The 27,318-nt window shown below is 37.5% G+C and overlaps 2 protein-coding genes across 2 annotated transcripts in view; one reads left to right on the top strand and one right to left on the bottom strand.

The window, feature by feature from the left end:
- The window catches only part of IDS (iduronate 2-sulfatase), a 93,101-nt gene extending 78,847 nt beyond the window's left edge, over nt 1-14,254 (bottom strand). The window contains exons 1-3 of the mRNA XM_053699152.1: nt 14,069-14,254; nt 8,322-8,458; nt 763-940 (exon numbers count right to left, since the gene is read on the bottom strand). Of these exons, the coding sequence (XP_053555127.1) occupies nt 763-940; nt 8,322-8,458; nt 14,069-14,195 (442 nt within the window). The 5' untranslated portion in view covers nt 14,196-14,254. The remainder of the gene's footprint in view (nt 1-762; nt 941-8,321; nt 8,459-14,068) is intronic.
- Nucleotides 14,255-14,868: 614 nt separating this feature from the next.
- The window catches only part of TMEM185A (transmembrane protein 185A), a 35,674-nt gene continuing 23,224 nt past the window's right edge, over nt 14,869-27,318 (top strand). The window contains exons 1-2 of the mRNA XM_053699153.1: nt 14,869-15,071; nt 27,138-27,314. Of these exons, the coding sequence (XP_053555128.1) occupies nt 15,034-15,071; nt 27,138-27,314 (215 nt within the window). The 5' untranslated portion in view covers nt 14,869-15,033. The remainder of the gene's footprint in view (nt 15,072-27,137; nt 27,315-27,318) is intronic.

The following is a 27,318-nucleotide window of genomic DNA, read 5'->3' on the forward strand; positions in this document are numbered from 1 at the left end:
TGTTGTAAAATTGTATTCTTTATCTGAATCATGAAAGAAAAAATGTGGGTTTCATGTCCCTTTAATGGTAGCTTTGGAAGTGATGGTAAACCTCTGTTTGATGTTCATTACTATATAAAATAGGCCTTGCAATGTCAGAGAGTGAACAGGACAAGGAGGGTGTTACTCAAACTGGTTTGAATTGATCTCAGATCATTTACTTTATGGAATAATCTCTTTACCTTGACATTGCTCACTGATCTGTCTCACCATTTACATGTTTTAGAAATGGTCTCAAAATACAAGAATATATTCCTAAACTCACAACATACAGGGAATTCAAACACCCTCTTTTCTAACTGAATTCAGTTAGTCCTGCCCTAGGACTTCTGAGACCTTCTAGTTTGCAACTTTTATTTCATTTCGGTGGCTTCATCTATAGCAGGGGAGAGCTGGCAGATTTCACTCTTATAGGCAACCAAAACTAAAAGTCCATGATCCATAGGCCAAGCTCAGTCATGAAATTTGATTTATATGGGGAAATAGTACCAGCTGTGGAGCAGTTGCCAGTGTGCAACAGAAGACTCAACTGTACAAATTCATGAGTCTTTAGACAATACATATTAAAGGTCAAATCCATATTTGATTGACCCTAACTGGTAATGTAAGAGATGAGTGCAGATTAATGTTTTTTTTTTTTTTTACAAATGCAACACAACTTTACTGACTATACAAACAAAAACACTTTGTGGTTGTGTAACACAGCACACATTTCTGCTTAACCTGGGTGAAACACCTTTCCAACAGACATGGTTACGTATCCGTGCTCTTTAAAATACTGTGGAAGAGTGGAGAAGTTCCCTGCATGTTTCCTCCAGTAGGAGTGGAAGTCAAATAGCCTTGTGGTGTCAGGTCTCCTGCCTGTTAGGAATGACACTCTACTTGGAGCACACACTGCTTGCTGGAAGAGGAAACAAAAAATATCTGTTCATATTTTAGAAAACAGAAAAAGCAGATGGTCTTTTGTATTAACTGATTAACTTGCCTGACTTTATATTGTTTAAGTTTATAAGATTTTTCACAGTAAAGAAATACAATAACTTTATCTGCAGCATTCCTTTCACAAAACTCAGCACACAAATAATTAAAAAAAGGTTTTAGCTGTGTAAAACAGTTTAAACAAGTTAAAAACAATGCTTAACGTATTTCATCAGTTTCTGATGTCTTCCTTAATTGCATTCGTTTTTTAAAAAGGAGCAATTACATTTTTCAAAAAGCTTTTAAAAACATGAGTTGCTTTTCAGAAAGATGGCAGGGCTGTTGAAACAAGTTGAATATTGTTTTTTTTTCTGTTTATAAGCTGTTTTATGCATTTAATATAACTTTAACTATTTGTACTTTGAGTGAAGTGCAAATAAATGGAAAAAAAGCAAATCCTATTATACATAACATTTAGTGCTGCTCTGGGTATGTGAGTTCTGAGCTATTCAGTTTGGGGTTACTCCTACATTGGAAGGAAGCAGCGGTAGCTTGGGTTGGCGTTTTATAACCACTAGATTTTTTTTTTTTAGCTCAGCGATTCACGCTCGTATTACGAGTTGAAAGTAAAAAGATTGTGCTCTCACGTTGGCAAAGTCAAGGTAACAAATAGCTATGAAAAGTTGCAAATGCAAAATCGCAATCCCCAATAGATTTCAATGGGGCAAAAAAAAAATACACACAGATCGTGCAAACACGATCACGGTTATTTAAAAGTGCAACATAAGATAATATTGCATATTTCATAATCCAATGTTCTGCACATAGCAGAATATGTTCTATTTATTCTTATAGATATATGTAAATATATATCCGATAGATTTTTGCGCAAATATATATCTATACCGATAGTGTGCCAAAAAAATACCCCCCACACCATTACACCACCACCACCAGCCTTTGCAGTCCTTTTTTATCTAACACCTGAGACCTTATATCTTTGAGCCCTTATAACTTTTGATAGTAATTTTTATTTTTATTATTTTTTATTAGACAGTGTTATTATGAGTGTAACTGTACTATTAATTGTATTTTGATGTGTTATATGACATTTTTTATTTGAGCGTAACAGTTAACCAGAGCTCTGAGGTCACGGTAATCACGCGCTCAGCGTAATTTAACTTGCGTGCAAACGCCAACAAAAAAACTAAATTGCTTGTGTTCAAACAATAAGGCTCCATTCATGCACAAACGATAGCGCTCTGTTCGTAATCTAGCCCAATGTGTTTTAAAAGCATTAGGAAGGTACTGAACTCAAACAGAAAAGTCAGACTCATCAATGTGGGCTGAAGTACAATGAATATGCACTGGAATGTGAGCCTTAATCTGCCTGATTCATTTTTTTATACAGATAAGAAAGTCTATCTTTTTTAGTAACTGAAGGCTGCATGTTTTAAATGATAGCAATGTGAAATGCTTTTTTAAAGGATTTTACTACTCTAAATCAGTGATGGCCAAATAACTGGCATACGTGGGCTGCAGATCAGTATTTTAGAAGGGCTGCATATAAATGTGTGGCTATTAAAGAAAGAAACAATATTAAATAGTTTCATTATATAGTAGATTTAGGTAGGTAGGGTTGGTAGGTAGGGTTGCAGGGTACTGTCTGAATTGTGGTCACTCCAATGCACACAATTTTAGTTACGGTTTTTCACAGTGCCACAAAAACTATGGCACACATTCTTAGTTCTGCTTTTCCTAAAGAGCTGCAAAAACTAGTGTCAAGGGCCACATGTACCCTCAGATTGTTGGTTGGCGATCCCTGCTTTAAATTGAAAACTAAATATATATTTATATATAAATATATGTGTGTGTGTGTCTCTTTCAGTCTCTGTTTCTTACCTTCTCTGTATATAACAACCCCTCCCTATCTCACCTTTTTCAGCAATCAGCCAACAAAATTCCCCTCTTCCAACTAGCAGGCATAATATCTCATTGTGAATGAGCACCCTGGTGATTTACTTATCCTATCCATGTTAAAAAAAATGTATCAGCAGTGTTCGCCAGAAGAAGTTGCTAATTCATAATTAATTTGGTACATTGTATGCAAATGTATGTTAACATATAATCCAACATTAAAATGTTCTATTATATTCTGCATATATGGTAATGTGAGAGAGATGCTGGAAAAAGACACACATAGGGCTAGATTACGAGTCGATAGGTAATTTGCGTTTCCCACTTGTGCGTTTACCGCATTAGACAGGCTTTTTGCGTGCATCAGGTAGCGTGTGTATTACAAGTTGAAAGGAAAAAGTTTTCACTTGCGCACTAACCCGACATGCAACAAAAAGACGAAATTTGAATATTGCAACCTTGTTAATGTATTCCCCTACAGACTTCAATGGAATGCGAAAAGTGGGAAAAAAAACACCCTTACTCGCGAGCAAACCTGATCGCATTTTCTTAAGTGCGCTAACCCGACATGAAATATTAAAATTTCATATTCCAATGTTCTTTACATAGAATATGTTATAATTATTTGTAAATACATATATAGATATATATATGATGTTTTTTGTAATATATATATATATATATGTATATTTATATATATATATATATATATATAAATATATATATATATATATATATATATATATATATATATATATATATATATATATATATATATATATATATATATATATATAGTATATATGCAAAAGGAAGAGTACAGAGGGGATAAAAAAGTGCTATTCTGACACATAAAAGGCAATATGATATAAATTCAAATTAAATGAATATACATGAATGTATTATAATATTGAAAATATTGACACAGGACATATACTTAATTGACCATATATGGTAAATAAATGCCCGGTAAAACTAAAAAAGGGTTAAAAGCAATTAGTCTTATACAGGATATGTATTAGTCCCTTCGTAGATGTTAAAAAATCATCCCAGAGCGATACTTCTGAAATGCCTACTTACAGGATTAAACCCCAATCATATGAGGTAAGTGTATGGCACTGCAGGGGAGCGCTCCTATTTTGCATTTCTGGATTAGGGAACGTCTGTGGTTTGTGTAGCTCTTGGCTCCAGACTCCGTTTTCTCCCGTGGATTGATGGGATGTTTCATCCCTCTTGTGCTTCTTCCAGTATGGCAGACTCCCCTCTCTCTCGAATACACTGTTCAGCAGCCTGGTTGTTATTTACGAATATACGAAAAATAACGACCAGGCTGCTGAACAGTGTATTCGAAAGATCCGGGAGTCTGCCATACTGCAAGAAGCACAAGAGGGATCAAACATCCCATCAATCCACGGGAGAAAACGGGGTCTGGAGCCAAGAGCTACACGAACCACAGACGTACCATAATCCAGAAGTGCAAAATAGGAGCGCTCCCCTGCAGTGCCATACACTTACCTCATATGATTGGGGTTTAATCCTGTAAGTAGGCATTTCAGAAGGATCGCTCTGGGATGATTTTTTAATATCTATGAAGGAACTAATACATATCCTGTACACTGTGTGCAGAATTATTAGGCAAATGAGTATTTTGACCACATCATCCTCTTTATGCATGTTGTCTTACTCCAAGCTGTATAGGCTCAAAAGCCTACTACCAATTAAGCATATTAGGTGATGTGCATCTCTGTAATGAGAAGGGGTGTGGTCTAATGACATCAACACCCTATATCAGGTGTGCATAATTATTAGGCAACTTCCTTTCCTTTGGCAAAATGAGTCAAAAGAAGGACTTGACAGGCTCAGAAAAGTCAAAAATAGTGAGATATCTTGCAGAGGGATGCAGCACTCTTAAAATTGCAAAGCTTCTGAAGCGTGATCATCGAACAATCAAGCGTTTCATTCAAAATAGTCAACAGGGTCGCAAGAAGCGTGTGGAAAAACCAAGGCGCAAAATAACTGCCCATGAACTGAGAAAAGTAAAGCGTGCAGCTGCCAAGATGCCACTTGCCACCAGTTTGGCCATATTTCAGAGCTGCAACATCACTGGAGTGCCCAAAAGCACAAGGTGTGCAATACTCAGAGACATGGCCAAGGTAAGAAAGGCTGAAAGACGACCACCACTGAACAAGACACACAAGCTGAAACGTCAAGACTGGGCCAAGAAATATCTCAAGACTGATTTTTCTAAGGTTTTATGGACTGATGAAATGAGAGTGAGTCTTGATGGGCCAGATGGATGGGCCCGTGGCTGGATTGGTATAGGGCAGAGAGCTCCAGTCCGACTCCCGCCAGCAAGGTGGAGGTGGAGTACTGGTTTGGGCTGGTATCATCAAAGATGAGCTTGTGGGGCCTTTTCGGGTTGAGGATGGAGTCAAGCTCAACTCCCAGTCCTACTGCCAGTTTCTGGAAGACACCTTCTTCAAGCAGTGGTACAGGAAGAAGCCTGCATCCTTCAAGAAAAACATGATTTTCATGCAGGACAATGCTCCATCACACGCGTCCAAGTACTCCACAGCGTGGCTGGCAAGAAAGGGTATAAAAGAAGAAAATCTAATGACATGGCCTCCTTGTTCACCTGATCTGAACCCCATTGAGAACCTGTGGTCCATCATCAAATGTGAGATTTACAAGGAGGGAAAACAGTACACCTCTCTGAACAGTGTCTGGGAGGCTGTGGTTGCTGCTGCACGCAATGTTGATGGTGAACAGATCAAAACACTGACAGAATCCATGGATGGCAGGCTTTTGAGTGTCCTTGCAAAGAAAGGTGGCTATATTGGTCACTGATTTGTTTTTGTTTTGTTTTTGAATGTCAGAAATGTATATTTGTGAATGTTGAGATGTTATATTGGTTTCACTAGTAAAAATAAATAATTGAAATGGGTATATATTTGTTTTTTGTTAAGATGCCTAATAATTATGCACAGTAATAGTCACCTGCACACACAGATATCCCCCTAAAATAGCTATAACTAAAAACAAACTAAAAACTACTTCCAAAACTATTCAGCTTTGATATTAATGAGTTTTTTGGGTTCATTGAGAACATGGTTGTTGTTCAATAATAAAATTAATCCTCAAAAATACAACTTGCCTAATAATTCTGCACTCCCTGTATAAGACTAATTGCTTTTAACCCTCTTTTAGTTTTACCGGGCATTTATTTACCATATATGGTCAATTAAGTATATGTCCTGTGTCAATATTATCAATATTATAATACATTCATGTATATTTATTTAATTTGAATTTATATCATATTGCCTTTTATGTGTCAGAAATAGCGCTTTTTTATCCTGTCTGCTCTCTTGCTTTTGCATATTTTGTGTATATATATATACACACAACAATAGGTGTGTATGCACTCCCATCGACCGTAGCAACTGCCAGGCTGCTTTAAAAGTATTTGTAAAAGTTCATAAATGAAGCACTCACTGATCCATCAGCATCTGTGGCAAAAAAACTTTAATATTTGTGACGTTTCGGGACAGAACAAGTCCCTTCCTCTGACAAGTAAAAGTGTACAAAATCAGCCTTTAAATAGGCCCCAAACAACACTCCCCTCAAGAACAGCCAATCAGGGCTGAGTAAGTATCACACCCCTTCAGTAACCAATTGCAATGTGTGACAGATTTTCCAAAAATGTGTGATTAACATAATAAAAGTATTAATGATAATATCAAACCCAAAACCAAACTCTCCAGGGAGTGATTATGTCCACATACTCAAGGTCAATAACAAAAATAATATCGAGAGTCCTAATCATTAGAACGACATAAATCATGGCAAAAGTTTAACAACCAATCATCATCAAGATCACAAATGTCAATGAAACGTCATGTATGGCAACCAAAGTGTATCCAAGCACAGTCCTTAACTACTGTGCTTGGATACGCTTTGGTTGCCATACATGACGTTTCATTGACATCTGTGATCTTGATGATGATTGGTGTTCACATTGCAATTGGTTACTGAAGGGGTTTTTTTTATATATATATATATATATATAAATGTATGTATATATATATATATATATATATATATATAAAAGGTATAAATATATACAGATATATATAGGACTATCTATTTAAAAATACAAATAACATATTCCCCTATGTGAAGAACATAGAAATGTGAAATATTTACATTAAATACATTGTTAAACACTTTATTAAATATGAATATTGCATAAATATATATATATGTATACATATGTATTTATGTGTTTATATGTGTGTATATATATCTGTAAATACATACAGGAGTATATACACATATAAATACATATATACACACACATATATATTTATATACTGTGTATACAGGTATACCCCGCTTATACAGCGGGTTAGAGACCGGGGCCCCACTGTAAAGTGAAAACCGCCTTAAAGTGAAACAAGGCAGTTTTAGCTTTCTTTTCACTTGCCAGTGTGTTTAAAAACTTGAAAACATGTTTGAACTAACATATATTGGGGTGCAATAGTGCTATGTTTAGTTTAACACTTGCACAGCACAGTATTTAATTAGTATTTAATAAATACTGTACCTGTAAAATAGTGATAATTACTGTAGTAAAATTTGCCAGACTATAGCACTGAGATACAGATTGCACTGTAATGCTGTAAACAGAGTGAACTAAGCATAACAAAATGGTGCCAGTCACTTTTCTCGCAATCTTGTAAAGATTACAGCACTGTTTCAAAATCCTTGGAGGTTAAATTTCAGCTGAACAAAGCACTTTATTAGCGAAGCACTGTAAAGTGAGGTATACCTGTGTATATATATATATATATATATATATATATATATACACACATACATACATATTTAGATATGTATATGTATGTATCTCTATGTATTTTAGATTAGTTTGTGCCACTTTTTTATCTTGTGTAACATTTAACCAGAGCCCTGCAGTTTGGCTATTCAGATAAATTACATAGCGCTCAAGTGAACGCGTTTACTTTCAACTCGTAATACCGCACAACTTCCAACGCGCACAAAGATCCGCAATAATTTCCTTTTGCTTGTGCGCAAAAGTAAGCGTGCCGCTCATAATCTAGCCCATAATAAGTAAATAATAACGTGTGACTTTGTTCTCTATTCACTCACATAGGGGAATGACCTTTAACAAAACACGCAACAAAGTGATTGCATATACTATAAATATGCCAGAGCTCAACAAATATTGTAAGCCTGATTGTCATGGAGACTAGAAATGACAAGCTGCTCTGCAGAGAGTAGTCAGTCGGCACCAGTATCTGTGCATGTAGCCAGCAGTTGCTCATTCAGCAGGGTTCCGTGTGTGTTACGGAGTCCCCAGTGCTAATAAGGTTACAAATTTGTGTGTGTGTTTCCAAATTTCAGTAATTATAAATTGTTCTTACCTGTGCATAAGCATTTGTAAATAATAAACTTTGAGATGCCAGCTGATCAATGTTTGGGGACTTTACAACACTATCACCATAACAGCCCAGAGTTGTGCGCAAATCATCCACAATTACCAGGAGCACATTCATGCCACCTACATAAACAAACATAAAAACTGCATTAGGAAATAACATTTATTAATAACTATGCTTATATAGTTTGTTTTCTTAAAGGGACATGAAAACCAAAATTGTTCTTTTGTGATACAGTTAGAGCATACAATTATAAAAAACTTTACAATATACTTCTATTATATCATTTGCTTTGTTCAGTTGGTATCTTTTTTTGAGAAGCTATACCTAGGTAGGCTCAATAGCTAGCTGCTGATTGGTGGCTGCACACATATGTCTCTTGTCATTAGCGCTGCGGAATCTATTGGCGCTCTACAAATAACCGATAATAATAATAATAATAATTGGCTCACAAGATGTGTTCAGCTAGCTCTTTCAACAAAGAATACCAAGAGAATAAAGCAAATTTGATAATAACAGTTGTTTAAAATGGTATGCTCTTTCTGAATCATGAAATAAATATTTGGGTTCAATGTTCCTTTAAATCATTTTTTTAAATAGAGATTAAATGTATAAGAGTGAAAACAAGAGTGCTCTTATGTGTTAGTGCATGTTATTATTATTGCACTGTTGATGTCTTTAACCCATGCAAAGTGGTTAAACACATGCCAGCTTCAGAGCAGCAAAACTCTTTTGGGACCTAGTTTAACACATTGAACGAGCCAATGGGGATAGGCATATGTGCATAGTCACCAATCATCAGTACATACTTTCTAACAAAGAATACCAAGAGAACAAAGTACATTTAATAACAGAAGTAAATTGAAAATTAGCTTATAAAATTGCAGGTTCTATCCAACCATGAAAGTTTAATTTTGATTTTTATGTCTCTTAAAGAGGAGTTGTGAGATAGAGGAAGGAGCTTCCAAACTGGGATAGTCACACAAATGTTGTGATGTTTGGGAGATCTAAATTTGTTCCAGGGAGTAAATTTAGTGAGCAAATGCAAATATTCATTTAAAAACATTGCTTATTTTTTCATTCAGATGCTTAAAACATAAAAAAAACAAGGGGCTTAACTATTCGCTCAAATATAACTAAATACTGGGAATTAAAATGCTCTGCAGTTGAAATCATGGGGACAATACTGAGTGCTTTTCAATACCAACAAGCACAACAATTTGACAACAAAAGTAAATTAAAAGGTTGTTTAAAAATGCATCATCTTTCTGAATCATAAAACATTTGAATTTACTATATTAATTACAAGTTGCTGATAAGCTTTACAGTTGTTTTTGTTCCCTGTAATTCTTTTGTAAAAATGATAGATTTTTTTTCAAATCTTGTGAGAATTAGAAGTGTGCACTGCCTAACCCTTCTAAGTTCTACAGAGCAGATGTTTCATTTCCTTAGTAGCTAGTTTATATAAGTCCCTAGTCAAAGCAGATGCAATAAGAGACTTTTACAATTGTATGTGCAGGGACTGCAAAGCAATGCAAAATGTAATCCCAAAAAGTCAGCATAAAAGGGACATAAAACCCAACATTGTTTCTTTCATGGTTCAGATAGCGCATACTATTTTAAACAACTTTACAATTTACTTCTATTATCAAATTCTCTTCATTTTCTTGTTACTCTGTGTTGAAAAGCAGAAAGGTAAGCTCAGCAGTGTGCATGTGTCTGCAGCACTATGGCAGCGGTTTTGCAACAATGCTATGCATTAAAATTAACACTAGAGGGCAGTACTATTTCCTGTCATGTAGTGCTCCACATATGTGCATGCTACCTGTCTAGATACCTCTTCAACAAAGAATAACATGAGAACTAAGCCAATTTGATAGAAGAAATAAATTGGAATATATTTTTTAGAATTGTATGCTCTGTCTGAATCATAAAAGAACATTTTCGGGTTTCATGTCCCTTTAAAGAGTCATTATAGTAATACAATGAAATGCTCTTATTCGTTAAATTATGTAATTTGAGCACTAGAGACATGGCAAAGCTATGTATTTAACAAACAGAAAAGGGTTAAACACACAGTTAAAGTATTGGGGCTAAACACATAGCGTTGCTGTGTCACTATTAATAACATGACACGATTTAACAAACTAGAACATTTCATTGTATCACTATAATGGCTCTTTAAATGCTTTTAAAACCTATTTTTATTGAGACATTTAGCAATGTTGTATTTTCTGATATTTACTTCGGATTTATGAACAAAATGTTCATAAAGAGGGCAAATATTAGAGGGCATATAGAGGGCAAATGTTTTTTTCATACTATGGATGTCATAGCAATACATCTGACAATATAGTTACACACACAAACCTGAATAGGATATATACAGTATTAATAAAAAGAAGATGAGTCAGGTAATGAGATAAGGAAAAGCACCTTCCTTAATTGATTAACTCAGCATTTTCTCCCTAAAAAACAGGGTTCTTTTGCTTATGTCTCTTAATTTTTCTGTATTTAAATGAATATGAAACCCAAAGTGTTTCTTTCATGATTCAGATAGAGCATACAATTTTTAAGGGACACTAAACTCAAGTTTTATCTTTCATGATTCAGATACAGCACACTGCACAGTTAAACAAAATAAATAATTAAATTAACTTTTCAATTTACTAATATTATCAAATTGTGCACAGTCTTTATATGCACATTTTCTGATGCACCAGCTACTACTGAGTGTGTGCAAGAGATCACAGTATATACCAGTGTTTTATGTCACCATTGCACTAGTTAAAGGGACAGTCTAGGCCAAAATAAACTTTCATGATTTAGATAGAGCATGTAATTTTAAACAATTTTCCAATTTACTTTTATCACCAATTTTGCTTTGTTCTCTTGGTATTCTTAGTTGAAAGCTTAACCTAGGAGGTTCATATGCTAATTTCTTAGACCTTGAAGCCCACCTCTTTCAGATTGCATTTTAACAGTTTTTCACCACTAGAGGGTGTTAGTTCATGTATTTCATATAGATAACACTGTGCACGAGAAGTTATCTGGGAGCAGGCACTGATTGGCTAGACTGCAAGTCTGTCAAAAGAACTGAAAAAGGGGGAAGTTTGCAGAGGCTTAGATACAAGATAATCACAGAAGTTAAAAGTATATTAATATAACTGTGTTGGTTATGCAAAACTGGGAAATGGGTAATAAAGGGATTATCTATCTTTTAAAACAATAAAAATTCTGGTGTAGACTGTCCCTTTAAGATCTAATAAATATCTGGCCTGTTCAGGGTCCTGAGGACTGGAGTTGTGAACACCGGTGTATATGTATTTGAGTCTGTGATTGGCTGATAACTTTCACATAATACAGTGGGATGGCAAATGGTAGAAATTTTAAATTTATTAGAAAAAAAAATCTACTGCATGCTGTTGCATTACCTTTTTGTTGTTTGTGCAAGTCTACTGTATTTAATAGTCCTTTAAACAGCTTTCCAATTTACACCTAATATCACATTTGCTTTATTCTCTAGCATCCCTTGTTGAAAAGCATACCTAGGTAGGTTCAGGCCCATCAACGCACTACTGGGAGCTAGTTGAACACATTGGATGAGCCAACGACAAGAGGCATATATGCATTGATGCTCTAAGACTACCTACGTATGCTTTTTGACAAAGGATACCAAGAGAATAAAGAAAATTAGATAGCAGTAAATTGGAAAGTTGTTTAAAATAGCATGTTCTATCTGAATCATGAAAGTTTAATTTTTACTTAACTGTACCTTTAACTTAGTTTTTTTGCTTCCCACTCCTATTAGTTGGCTGGAGTGCAGCTTGCAGGTCTTGATTCTGCAACATACTACAGAGTGACTGTTTGTTCGGTGTAGGAGCTCATTTTTATCAGCTCTTAAAGTGAAAGTTAATCCTAGCATTTCACAAACGCTAGGATTGACTATTGAAACAAATAAAGGGGACTTTCATTCATGAAGTATAAGATACTTCATGTAGAAATCTCCTTTATTTGCCTCAACCGATCGGCGATTTGAACTACTAACAAAGCTCACGGCTAAAAAAAAATTTTTGCTAAGAGGTGACATTTTTACCTCTTAGCCAATAGCAGTGCGGTAAATCCGACTCCCATGGGCGCCAATCCGGATTTACCGCACGGCTATTGGCTAAGAGGTGAAAACTTCACCTCTTAGCAAAAAAATTTTTTTAGCCGTGGGCTTTGTTAGTAGTTCAAATCGCCGATTTACTTCTATTATCAATTATGCGTCATTCCCTTGACATTGTTTTTTGAAGGTGCAGCAATGCACTACTGGGAGCTAGATGAACACATTAGTTAACCAATGACAAGGGGGCATATATGTGCAGTCACCAATCAACAACTAGCTAAAAGCTCCTGAGCCTGTTTAGGTATCCTTATAAAAGGCTACCAAGAGAACAAAGCAAATTAGACAATAGAAGTAAATTGGAAAGATGTTTAACCCCTTAAGGACCAACTACGTACAGGGTAAGTCCAACAAAAAAATTTCCTTAACGACCAAGGACGTACCCTGTACGTTGTTGGTTCCTTCAAGCGGTGGAAGCGATCCTGATCGGATCCAGACGCTTTCCTGTTATTGCAGTGATAAATTATTATTGTAACAAGCAGATGACGTATGACAGGCGTCTTGGAAGTAAGACGCATGCATGAAACGGGAGAGCGCAGGGTAATCAATATGTTAAGAAATTTAACAGAGAATGTGTAGAGGAGTAAATGGGCGGATGACGCGGAGGGATGGCCGCCTAACGACCGAAATTTCAATAGGTGGATAACAAAACGTGATCAATAGAGAAAATAAAAGATTATATACGGGTCGAGTTAGAGGACGGTAGAAAAGGCATTCTAAATATGATAACTTGATATATACGATAACATATAAAAAATCATGAATTAAACTTACATTGATTTTGAACCCCCAATGCTATGCTTTATAGAACTAGAGGTAACTTTACCATTACTTTAAGAGCAGCAAATCGCTCCTGGGAGCTAGCTGCTGATTACTGACTGCACTAATATGCCATATGTCATTGGCTCCTCCAATGTGTTCAGCTAGCTCCCAGTACAACATTGCTGCTCCTTAAAACAAAGAATATCAAGAAAATAAAGCAAACTTGATAATAGAAGTAAATCGAAAGTTGATAAAAACTGCATTCCCTATCTGAATCATAAAAGAAACAATTAGGTTTCATGTCCCTTTAAAAAAGATATAGAAGTACTAAAAGAAAATGGTGTGTGTTACAGTCACAGCATTTTATTATTGTTATAGTTTGCTTATAACTGTTTTAACCCAAAAAGTTTAAAGTCAGCTACAGTGCAGCAATGGACTACCTAGCTGATAAGGTGAGCAATGACAGAGGGCATATGTGTGTAGGCACCAATCACCAGCAAGCTCACAGTAGTGCATTGCGGCTCCTGAGCCGACCATGAAATGCTTTTTAACAAAGGATATCAAAAGAACAAATTAATTTGGTAAACTGAAAATTCTCTTAAAATTTAATTTTCCATCTAAAAGTTTAAATTGGAATTTAATTTCATTTTACATATCTGTTTTATCCCTTTGAAATCTTTGTTAAAAAATTGAAAACTTTAGCTGAAATGAGTGCAACTCATTTAGCTGAAATCTGATTTCCTCAGTTATCGAGCATAATGTTGTGAGTTCGTCAGAAAGTAAATGATCACTTATTGCACACAACCTGGTGTAGTCTTCTTTTGCAGATAAGTATTTTCCCCATAAGCAGATCCAGCAGTAAAGAGCCAACACAGTAGAAAACTGAGGAGAAACAGCCTTGTGATGCATAATTTATTTGGTCTCCATGCCATGCTGGGGTAGCTGCTGTCAATTGCTGCTTGAGATCCCAGTGTAGATAAAGTATCATCTGACTCTGTGTACAAACTGCTGCTTCTGTACAAAACACTTCCTAAAATGATTGTAATCACTGTACTGATAGGTCCGATGCAGCTAGTTTTCCATTGGATACTGTGTGTGGCAACGTGGTTGGCCATTTGAGCAGTTTTAAAGGGATGTAAACACAGGCAAATATTTTTATTTGTTCATCATTGTCGCCCTCGTAAAACTGTAAATGTAACGTTGGTCGTAGGACTTATATATACAGTTGTCATAGTCGTGGGCTTGTTGTTACAAGACACTAGGAACACACAATGTGCATTGATGATGCTGCTTCTCTCAATCACTATTTTTATATAATGGGCCATAGTATAGAACCTCTCTATATTTAACTAGTGTCTCCTCAAACCTTATTGGTACACTTCAATCCAGATTAAAAATGAAACAAACATCGTATTGCTATGCTAGTTTCGTTAAAAAATACAGAAAATGTAAGCAATTCGGCTACCAAAGACCATGTAAATTATTTAGTCGAGTGAAACACCTGGTAATATAATATACAGTATATACACTTTTTTAATGCAGAAGTATGTACAGTGTACAGTATTTTAGTGACATGTTTATTCAATCTCAATGTATATACTGTCTTCCTTTGCTATATACCGCATTGATACTAATAGGGGCGTATTTCCTTTTGAACAACACATTGCTGTGTAAGTGTCGTGCGCGTCTCGTTGTGTAATTAAGGCAAGGAGCTGTTTCAGTTTAGTCTCCGCCATGTCTGTCTAGTAGCTTAGGGTATAGGGTTGCGAAATGAATCTCAGGGGGCTATTCCAGGACTTCAACCCCAGGTAAGACTGGGGGATGAGCGCTTGCTCATAAGGGCTTTATTAAGGTGAAATAAGGTATGGGGAAGTGGTGAAACGAGGCTGATTTGGCACTAAATAAGGCGAGTACTGAAGATGAGGCCTAGAGTCAGGGACGAGAGGCCGTGGGAGATCGCTGGGTCATAAGAAGCCTTGTGAGTACAGCTGGGATAGTGAGCGTACAGTTGCGGGTTATGCGAGCGATAGGTCTCGTGATATTAAACTGATATAAAGGAGACCTTAGAATGTGGGCTGACCTCATGCAGTTGCTCACAGCACTTTTACGTGATAAAACTCAAAATATAATTTCATGGATGTTGATAGCGTTTTCTCTATGTGATAACAAATTCTCCCAATTCCACTCCTGGTACCCTTTTGCTTGTGAGCTGTAGCAACATCACATATTTCTTACAAGAATATGAAGGAGGAAAATATACTCATAACTACTTTCGTTACAAGCTGATGTTGATTTTACCACATACACAAATCTTATTGCTCGTCATTAACTCTTTCCTTTCATTATTCCTTTTCACTAATTTCTTTATCCTGCCTCCAGTCTATAGTACCCTTATTATTTTAAGACTCACCACAGATATAAAACTCTTCCCTTAGGTGCTCAAGTTATGATTTTCAGCAAGTAAAGATACTGTCCTAGCATTGGCAGCAAATACATACAAATAAAAGCATAGTGAGCTAAAATAGCCTGCCAGGTGACCAGATTTTTAAAATGAAATCAGAGGATTGGCAAAGGGTAAAAAAAACTATTTCTTTCATGTAATTAACAAGAGTCCATGAGCTAGTGACGTATGGGATATACATTCCTACCAGGAGGGGCAAAGTTTCCCAAACCTTAAAATGCCTATAAATACACCCCTCACCACACCCACAAATCAGTTTTACAAACTTTGCCTCCAAGGGAGGTGGTGAAGTAAGTTTGTGCTAGATTCTACGTTGATATGCGCTCCGCAGCAAGTTGGAGCCCGGTTTTCCTCTCAGCGTGCAGTGAATGTCAGAGGGATGTGAAGAGTATTGCCTATTGAATGCAGTGATCTCCTTCTACGGGATCTATTTCATAAGGTTCTCTGTTATCGGTCGTAGAGATTCATCTCTTACCTCCCTTTTCAGATCGACGATATACTCTTATATTTACCATTTCCTCTACTGATTCTCGTTTCAGTACTGGTTTGGCTTTCTACAAACATGTAGATGAGTGTCCTGGGGTAAGTAAGTCTTATTTTCTGTGACACTCTAAGCTATGGTTGGGCACTTTATTTATAAAGTTCTAAATATATGTATTCAAACATTTATTTGCCTTGACTCAGAATGTTCAACTTTCCTTATTTCCAGACAGTCAGTTTCATATTTGGGATTATGCTTTAAATTATCATATTTTTTCTTACCTCAAAAATTTGACTTTTTTCCCTGTGGGCTGTTAGGCTCGCGGGGGCTGAAAATGCTTCATTTTATTGCGTCATTCTTGGCGCGGACTTTTTTGGCGCAAAAATTATTTTCCGTTTCCGGCGTCATACGTGTCGCCGGAAGTTGCGTCATTTTTGACGTTATTTTGCGCCAAAAATGTCGGCGTTCCGGATGTGGCGTCATTTTTGGCGCCAAAAGCATTTAGGCGCCAAATAATGTGGGCGTCTTATTTGGCGCCAAAAAATATGGGCGTCGCTTTTGTCTCCACATTATTTCAGTCTCATTTTTCATTTGCTTCTGGTTGCTAGAAGCTTGATGTTTGGCATTTTTTTCCCATTCCTGAAACTGTCTTATAAGGAATTTGATCTATTTTGCTTTATATGTTGTTTTTTCTCTTACATATTGCAAGATGTCTCACGTTGCATCTGAGCCAGAAGATACTACAGGAAAACCACTGCCTGCTGGATCTACCAAAGCTAAGTGTATCTGCTGTAAACTTTTGGTAGCTATTCCTCCAGCTGTTGTTTGTAATAATTGTCATGACAAACTTGTTAAAGCAGATAATATTTCCTTTAGTGATGTACCATTGCCTGTTGCAGTTCCCTCAACATCTAAGGTGCAGAATGTTCCTGATAACATAAGAGATTTTGTTTCTGAATCCATAAAGAAGGCTTTGTCTGTTATTTCTCCTTCTAGTAAACGTAAAAAGTCTTTTAAATCTTCTCTCTCTACAGATGAATTTTTAAATGAACACCATCATTCTGATTCTTTGGACTCTTCTGGTTCAGAGGATTCTATCTCAGAGATTGATGCTGATAAATCTTCATATTTATTTAAGATGGAATTTATTCGCTCTTTACTTAAAGAAGTACTAATTGCTTTAGAAATAGAGGATTCTAGTCCTCTTGATACTAATTCTATACGTTTGGATAAGGTTTTTAAAGCTCCTGCGGTTATTCCAGAAGTCTTTCCTGTTCCTAATGCTATTTCTGCAGTAATTTCTAAGGAATGGGATAAATTGGGTAATTCATTTACTCCTTCTAAACGTTTTAAGCAATTATATCCTGTTCCGCCTGACAGGTTAGAATTTTGGGACAAAATCCCTAAAGTTGATGGGGCTATTTCTACCCTTGCTAAACGTACTACCATTCCTACGTCAGATGGTACCTCGTTTAAGGATCCTTTAGATAGAAAAATTGAATCTTTTCTAAGAAAAGCTTATCTATGTTCAGGTAATCTTCTTAGACCTGCTATATCATTGGCTGATGTTGCTGCAGCTTCAACTTTTTGGTTGGAAACTCTAGCGCAACAAGTAACAAATCGTGATTCTCATGATATTATTATTCTTCTCCAGCATGCTAATAATTTCATCTGTGATGCCATTTTTGATATTATTAGAGTTGATGTTAGGTTTATGTCTCTGGCTATCTTAGCCAGAAGAGCTTTATGGCTTAAGACCTGGAATGCTGATATGGCTTCTAAATCAACTCTACTTTCCATTTCTTTCCAGGGAAACAAATTATTTGGTTCTCAGTTGGATTCTATTATTTCAACTGTTACTGGTGGGAAAGGAACTTTTTTACCACAGGATAAAAAGTCTAAAGGTAAAAACAGGGCTAACAATCGTTTTCGTTCCTTTCGTTTCAACAAAGAACAAAAGCCTGATCCTTCGTCCTCAGGAGCAGTTTCAGTTTGGAAACCATCTCCAGTCTGGAATAAATCCAAGCCTGCTAGAAAGGCAAAGCCTGCTTCTAAGTTCACATGAAGGTACGGCCCTCATTCCAGTTCAGCTGGTAGGGGGCAGGTTACGTTTTTTCAAAGAAATTTGGATCAATTCTGTTCACAATCTTTGGATTCAGAACATTGTTTCAGAAGGGTACAGAATTGGTTTCAAGATGAGACCTCCTGCAAAGAGATTTTTTCTTTCCCATGTCCCAGTAAATCCAGTGAAAGCTCAAGCATTTCTGAATTGTGTTTCAGATCTAGAGTTGGCTGGAGTAATTATGCCAGTTCCAGTTCCGGAACAGGGGATGGGGTTTTATTCAAATCTCTTCATTGTACCAAAGAAGGAGAATTCCTTCAGACCAGTTCTGGATCTAAAATTATTGAATCGTTATGTAAGGATACCAACGTTCAAGATGGTAACTGTAAGGACTATATTGCCTTTTGTTCAGCAAGGGAATTATATGTCCACAATAGATTTACAGGATGCATATCTGCATATTCCGATTCATCCAGATCATTATCAGTTCCTGAGATTCTCTTTTCTAGACAAGCATTACCAATTTGTGGCTCTACCGTTTGGCCTTGCTACAGCTCCAAGAATTTTCACAAAGATTCTCGGTGCCCTTCTGCCTGTAATCAGAGAACAGGGTATTGTGGTATTTCCTTATTTGGACGATATCTTGGTACTTGCTCAGTCTTTACATTTAGCAGAGTCTCATACGAATCGACTTGTGTTGTTTCTTCAAGATCATGGTTGGAGGATCAATTTACCAAAAAGTTCTTTGATTCCTCAAACAAGGGTAACCTTTCTGGGTTTCCAGATAGATTCAGTGTCCATGACTCTGTCTTTAACAGACAAGAGACGTCTAAAATTGATTACAGCCTGTCGAAACCTTCAGTCTCAATCATTCCCTTCGGTAGCCTTATGCATGGAAATTCTAGGTCTTATGACTGCTGCATCGGACGCGATCCCCTTTGCTCGTTTTCACATGCGACCTCTTCAGCTCTGTATGCTGAACCAATGGTGCAGGGATTACACGAAGATATATCAATTAATATCTTTAAAACCGATTGTTCGGCACTCTCTAACGTGGTGGACAGATCACCTTCGTTTAATTCAGGGGGCTTCTTTTGTTCTTCCGACCTGGACTGTAATTTCAACAGATGCAAGTCTCACAGGTTGGGGAGCTGTGTGGGGATCTCTGACGGCACAAGGAGTTTGGGAATCTCAGGAGGTGAGATTACCGATCAATATCTTGGAACTCCGTGCAGTTTTCAGAGCTCTTCAGTTTTGGCCTCTTCTGAAGAGAGAATCGTTCATTTGTTTTCAGACAGACAATGTCACAACTGTGGCATACATCAATCATCAAGGAGGGACTCACAGTCCTCTGGCTATGAAAGAAGTATCTCGAATTTTGGTTTGGGCAGAATCCAGCTCCTGTCTAATCTCTGCGGTTCATATCCCAGGTGTAGACAATTGGGAAGCGGATTATCTCAGTCGCCAAACGTTGCATCCGGGCGAATGGTCTCTTCACCCAGAGGTATTTCTTCAGATTGTTCAAATGTGGGGGCTCCCAGAGATAGATCTGATGGCCTCTCATCTAAACAAGAAACTTCCCAGGTATCTGTCCAGATCCCGGGATCCTCAGGCGGAGGCAGTGGATGCATTATCACTTCCTTGGAAGTATCATCCTGCCTATATCTTTCCGCCTCTAGTTCTTCTTCCAAGAGTAATCTCCAAGATTCTGAGGGAATGCTCGTTTGTTCTGCTAATAGCTCCGGCATGGCCTCACAGGTTTTGGTATGCGGATCTTGTCCGGATGGCATCTTGCCAACCATGGACTCTTCCGTTAAGACCAGACCTTCTGTCACAAGGTCCTTTTTTCCATCCGGATCTGAAATCCTTAAATTTAAAGGTATGGAGATTGAACGCTTGATTCTTGGTCATAGAGGTTTCTCTGACTCCGTGATTAATACTATGTTACAGGCTCGTAAATCTGTATCTCGAGAGATATATTATAGAGTCTGGAAGACTTATATTTCTTGGTGTCTTTCTCATCATTTTTCTTGGCATTCTTTTAGAATACCGAGAATTTTACAGTTTCTTCAGGATGGTTTAGATAAGGGTTTGTCCGCAAGTTCTTTGAAAGGACAAATCTCCGCTCTTTCTGTTCTTTTTCACAGAAAGATTGCTATTCTTCCTGATATTCATTGTTTTGTACAAGCTTTGGTTCGTATAAAACCTGTCATTAAGTCAATTTCTCCTCCTTGGAGTTTGAATTTGGTTCTGGGAGCTCTTCAAGCTCCTCCGTTTGAACCTATGCATTCATTGGACATTAAATTACTTTCTTGGAAAGTTTTGTTCCTTTTGGCCATCTCTTCTGCTAGAAGAGTTTCTGAATTATCTGCTCTTTCGTGTGAGTCTCCTTTTCTGATTTTTCATCAGGATAAGGCGGTGTTGCGAACTTCTTTTGAATTTTTACCTAAAGTTGTGAATTCCAACAACATTAGTAGAGAAATTGTGGTTCCTTCATTATGTCCTAATCCTAAGAATTCTAAGGAGAAATCATTGCATTCTTTGGATGTTGTTAGAGCTTTGAAATATTATGTTGAAGCTACGAAATCTTTCCGTAAGACTTCTAGTCTATTTGTTATCTTTTCCGGTTCTAGGAAAGGCCTGAAAGCTTCTGCCATTTCTTTGGCATCTTGGTTGAAATCTTTAATTCATCTTGCCTATGTTGAGTCGGGTAAAATTCCGCCTCAGAGAATTACAGCTCATTCTACTAGGTCAGTATCTACTTCCTGGGCGTTTAGGAATGAAGCTTCGGTTGACCAGATCTGCAAAGCAGCAACTTGGTCCTCTTTGCATACTTTTACTAAATTCTACCATTTTGATGTGTTTTCTTCTTCTGAAGCAGTTTTTGGTAGAAAAGTTCTTCAGGCAGCGGTTTCAGTTTGAATCTTCTGCTTATGTTTTTTGTTAAACTTTATTTTGGGTGTGGATTATTTTCAGCAGGAATTGGCTGTCTTTATTTTATCCCTCCCTCTCTAGTGACTCTTGTGTGGAAAGATCCACATCTTGGGTAGTCATTATCCCATACGTCACTAGCTCATGGACTCTTGTTAATTACATGAAAGAAAACATAATTTATGTAAGAACTTACCTGATAAATTCATTTCTTTCATATTAACAAGAGTCCATGAGGCCCACCCTTTTTTGTGGTGGTTATGATTTTTTGTATAAAGCACAATTATTCCAATTCCTTATTTTATATGCTTCGCACTTTTTTTCTTATCACCCCACTTCTTGGCTATTCGTTAAACTGATTTGTGGGTGTGGTGAGGGGTGTATTTATAGGCATTTTAAGGTTTGGGAAACTTTGCCCCTCCTGGTAGGAATGTATATCCCATACGTCACTAGCTCATGGACTCTTGTTAATATGAAAGAAATGAATTTATCAGGTAAGTTCTTACATAAATTATGTTTTTATTAGCATATTTTCCTCAAATTATATATGCAGTGTATTTGGTATGGGTTTATGGAGTGATTGTATGATATATATATATATATATTTATTATTTTTCTCTCTCACACACGCATATTCACATACACACATGCTCATATACACAAGCATACATATACACGCATGCACATACACACAAGCATACATATATACACACAAGCATACATGTACACACATGCACATACAAGCATACATATACATACACATAGATAGACACATACAAGCATACATATACACACATACAAGCATACATATATACACATACACAAAAAAAAAGTGAAACAGATTACATGTCTGCAAAAGGAGGTACCCTGTGCCCACAGTGTGTGAGATGGTTGGACCCCTGTTACTGTATATAGTGACACTGTTTAACCCACCAGTACTGTATATAGTGAGTCAGTGACACAGTCTGTAATCTGCCAGTGAGATGGCTGGCCTGACCCTACCTGCCCCAGTACTTTATAAAGTGACCACAGTAGTCTGTGACATAGTCCAGCCCCCCCCCCCCCCCCATACTGTATATAGTGGTACTGTATAGTGACACTGTTTCCCCTTTTTTTTTTTTCTTCTAAATATAAAGATAGTCACTATAGATATGAGAGTATATGTGTAAAAGAAATGGAATTCAGCACTCTTAGTAATCAAAACATTTTTTCTTTTTTATTAAAATTGATAATTTTTCTCTGAAAAAGACCAAGAAATACACATTGTCATCCGAGCACAAATGCACATATCCTACAACCTAAAAGTGAAAAAGAATTAGTGCCAAATACCATTATATAGAAACATACACAAAATTGTATAGATAGACAATCTTACAAGAATAAAACCACTCTGAAGAGAGAATAGCATGCAACACCCTGCTGAACCAAACCCTATATGGAATAGGTATTGTCTGGCCAGGTATAACGTGGGGATCTATGCATGTATACCGTTCATGTTGGCATGATTAGTGCGATGGCTCATTTTGGTAGGAGAAAGTTCAACCTTTATGAGAATGCAATTCCAGCAAGGTATGTTAATGGGCAGAAAGCTGTACACACATCCATGCAGGTTAAGTATAGGCAAATGTTAGAAAGGAGGCTTACATGCAGAAGGAGACAGCAAAAAGTTCTTGTGATAAGCTGAAGCAAGCTGAATTAGTATTGGCGCTATGTCCCAGCAAACATATCAGTAGCCCCACTTCAATAAGCAATATAGCATGTAGTGTATGTAGAGGGAGCAATAGATGCCATATAAGCAATACCGGTTCACTTGCCAGTTATCAATTATAGCAGGCTCCACATCTAGTGGGTTCCGATATTTGTCAAAATGAATACCTCTCCTTGTGACTGAATATCACTTTGCCTTCCTTTGAGACACCATTCTGTGTCATTCTTTATTCCAACGATTGTAAATGTTTCAAGTTGTTAGAAAGTCGTTACAAAGTTTGCCAAGTAGTATCGCAGCACCCCATCAAGATACAAAATTCTCTAACATCAGAGTGGCTTCCTAGAAAAGTAAACCAAGTAGGCCTTGCACCTAACTGGGCAAGCGACAACGGTTATATCACAGATAGACATGACTCTATCTGATCCCACATTTAACATTCACGGTCCTCTACCATAGTAATAAGCCCTACGCCGCCCCAGCCTGTGGCCTCTTCTAGCCTAAAGTAGGGCTGCTAAACCTTATAGGCAAACATGCTATCTGATCTTCATCTTCCATATCTCCACGTTCCTATCTGCAGCACTTGGGTCGTATGCCACCTTCTCTCCTCCTGCTCTCTACAGCCGCGCTGTGCAGCAGAAACAAGACAAACGGTTAGTCAGGCGATACCAGCTGCAACTCGCACTATTAGATGTAGATTCCCTCCGAGCAAGCAGCGGCCTTTACATGTGCCCTATCGCCGGCTTCTCTACCGCTCCCTCTGTGTCGGATCTCAATGGAGGCGGCTCAGGCTCCCAGCTGTGACGTATAAGCCGGCTTTTCTTCTCTTCAGCCGCCGCTGCATGTGTTGCAATCCAAAGCCTGTTCACATGGGGTGAGTGATGTCACTTCTGGACGGGACTAAAAAAAATTGCATACTCATGCGTTTTTTAAATCGTGACGGTTAATCGCGGTTTAAAACCGCATATGGGGTTAATCATACAGCCCTAATACACACAGATACAAGCATACATATACACACACACACAAGCCTACATACACACATGCACATACACATACAAACATATATATATATATATATATATATATATATATATATATATACACGCATAAATATACACACAAGCTCTTCCCTCCTGACCTGCTCACTACCTGCCATACGCTGGGACAAAGTGACGTTATCAGGATGATCACTTCCAGCGCTTGGCAGCAGTACAGCAGGAGCCAGGGACAGTTCAACAGGAGCAGGGGACATTTTTCCGGCGACAGTCTCCTCAATCCGGAGACTGTCCCCTAAAATCGGAGACGTCTGGTCACCCTACCCTTAGTGACAGTAGCCTTGTGGACAAGCACAGACGTTTTTCTAGTTTTTGCTCTGTCTCAGTATAGTGTGTGTCTTTTATTTTATTTTTTGTGTAAGCAGATACAATTTGCCAGGTTACCTTTTCATCTATGTAAGAAAATAAACAAGTGAGCTCATATTCATTTTATATTATTAAAATGAAAGAAATGTCAAAAATGTTCTTTTATGATTCAGAGCATACAATATTAAATCGCTTTTGAGTTGATGCCACTATTTGGTCGCCAAATACAATCATATAAAAAAAATTAACTTTTTCTCAAACTTTGGGTTTCTCACTAAAATTATTTACACACAGCTACAACAGTCATAAAACAAATGGAAGTGAAAGCTTATCTGGGGCCCCCTTTGTTCAGAAATAGCAGACATGCATGGCTTTGCAACTAATTTTTGGCAATTTGAAAGACAAACACCATCTTATCCCTCCCACCCGCTCTGATCCCAGCTCTCCATCCACTGCAGTATCTAATACAGGCAGTGACATTGTATCGGATCTGCTTTCATATGATAAAGCACCACGATCAGTTTTTCCATTACTTTATGAAGTCAGATGCCTTCTGCCCCTCGGTTGAGGATCCCAATGTCAAAGCTGACAGCAGGGCTGCAACTTGTGCTAGAGTGTTGGAAGTAGGTACTACGTCAACACACTATGCTGGCAAAGTACTGTGTGCACGGGCATATTACTGCCTAGGCAAACAAGGCACTTGCCTAGGGCGGCACCTGCTGGGATGTGGCACTTTTTGGAGCCTCTTTAGTGGCAATGCTGAGGACTTAATCTCCTCATGTGTACTTGCCACTCGCCCTGTCACTGCATCTGCTGCGCACCCTCCCTCAGGCCTGAAGCTGCAGTTGTTTATAGGGTGTGTGTGGAACCAGCGGAGCACTTAATAAGGTAGCACCTGCATACACTGCATACATGCAATAATATACATAGAATAATATATGCAATAAGCCAAATTATTTGCTTACTGTAAATTAATGGAGAAAAAAAGAAATCCAAAGCCTGCATTAACTGCTGTGTAGTGGCTCTGCATTTATTATAGTATTTGCAGAAGCTGGAGAAACTTCGGCAAGTCAGTGGGTCGGGGCCGACTGTGTCAGTACAGTCCAGACTAGGAACTAGCTGTAGCACTCTCTGAATCTCACTGACCTGCTCTTAGATGTCCACTAATAGAATGTGAAAAATGGTAAGCAGGAATTACTAACATACTTTCTCCCACTCTTCAAGTTGTAGAGATCGATCCTCAGCTGTAATTGGGCTCCCAGCTTTATCACTGTTTAAAAATTGTATGTAGCAAGGTGATATTCTACTACTGTTTCATACCCTTTGAGTAGAATAGCACCTTGCTACATAACATTTTTAAACAGTGATAAGGGCCCTGAAATGGTCAGCTTGCTGTTGGGGTTACCTTTCAGTTCCCTTACAGCAACTAATGCTTGTGAATGTCAGCAACACTGCCTATATATTGTGCTGTCCCTGAAAAATGCTCCTTTTGTAACAGCTGCTTAATATCTGGAACTCCAGCCTAAAGTGTTTGGTCTCCTAATAATTGGTGCTATAGTTGTCATGACCACTCTCACCTGCTGTACATAGCCATAAAAACAGTGATTGATATATAAAAACATGTTACACCCTGACAATAACAAAATAAAAATATTATGGCCAAGAAATACCTAAAACTTGGGGGGGCAGCAGAATTTTGAGTGCCTAGGGCAGCACAAAACCTAAATACGCCACCGACTGTGTGACTTAGTACCTACGCCCATTTGGCACAAGGGGTTAATATTGTCATGTTCATGTGGCTTTTTAGTGGTAAAGAAGACAGCATTTAATGCTCATTCATGAGGTTAGAAAACACCAGAAGCTTACAGGTTTTTCGAGCAAAGTTTATGTAAAATATTTTATTTAAATGAACTCTAATATGATGGTTTCAGATGGTTTATAAAATATAGCTCTTTAACCCCTTCCCACCATTAGGACATTCCATGCTGCCCTAACTGTGCTGCACTTTAGCACCATTAGAGCGGTATGTAATGAACTAGCCGTTTGGCTGTCCAGAAGCAATAGCGGCTTTGATTGGAAGGCGTGCCTGGCGTCATAGGCTCTCCCCCCAGACCCGATCCTACCAGTGAAATCACACGATCGCATGAACAATCTCATGATTTAAATTTTTACTTATTTGTTTACATCAGAACTTTATTCCGATGTAGACAAATAAGCCCGGTCAGGAAGGTGATATGCAATAAATTGTGTTTTTACAAAATCCAAAACCAGCCATATAATTTACTGATAGATTACAATTGCAACATTTGAGCATGTCAGATAGAGCATGAGATTTTAAGCACCTTTCTAATTTACTCCTATTATCAATTTTTCTTTATTCTCTTGCTATCTTGATTTGAAAAAGCAGTACTGTAAGCTTTAGAGCCGGACCATTTTTTGTTCAGCACCTGGGTAGCACTTGCTGATTTGTGGCTAAATGTAGCAAACCAATCGGCAAGCTCTACCAAGGTGCTGAACTAAAAATGGACCGTCTCCTAACCTTTTATTACTGCTTTTTTAAATCAAGATAACATGAGAACAAAGAAAAATTGATAATAGGAGTAAATTAGAAAGTTGCTTAAAATTGCATGCTCTATTTGAATCAAGAAAGACAAATGTGGGGTACTGAGACTTTAAAATCATTAAAGGGATACTATCCCTTTAATGATTTTAAAGTCTCAGTCCAAGATTGTGGATACAATTGTTGCGAGACATGCATACGTACAGTATTCATGTAAACAGTTACAAACCTGAAATTACAGAATTGTGTGAATATGTATAATTATGATATAGTTTAACTTTTTTTTGTTCTTCTTGTTTTTGTTTTGTAGTAAATTTCTAATCTATGCGTGCTTGTTGCTCTTCTCTGTCCTCCTATCCCTACGCTTGGATGGTATTATACAATGGAGTTACTGGGCAGTCTTTGCACCAATATGGCTTTGGAAACTCATGGTCATTGTTGGAGCCTCTGTTGGCACCGGGGTATGGGCACGAAATCCTCAATACAGGTAT

This window comes from Bombina bombina, chromosome 1 (genome assembly GCF_027579735.1).
Source record: "Bombina bombina isolate aBomBom1 chromosome 1, aBomBom1.pri, whole genome shotgun sequence".
Lineage (NCBI taxonomy): Eukaryota > Metazoa > Chordata > Amphibia > Anura > Bombinatoridae > Bombina > Bombina bombina.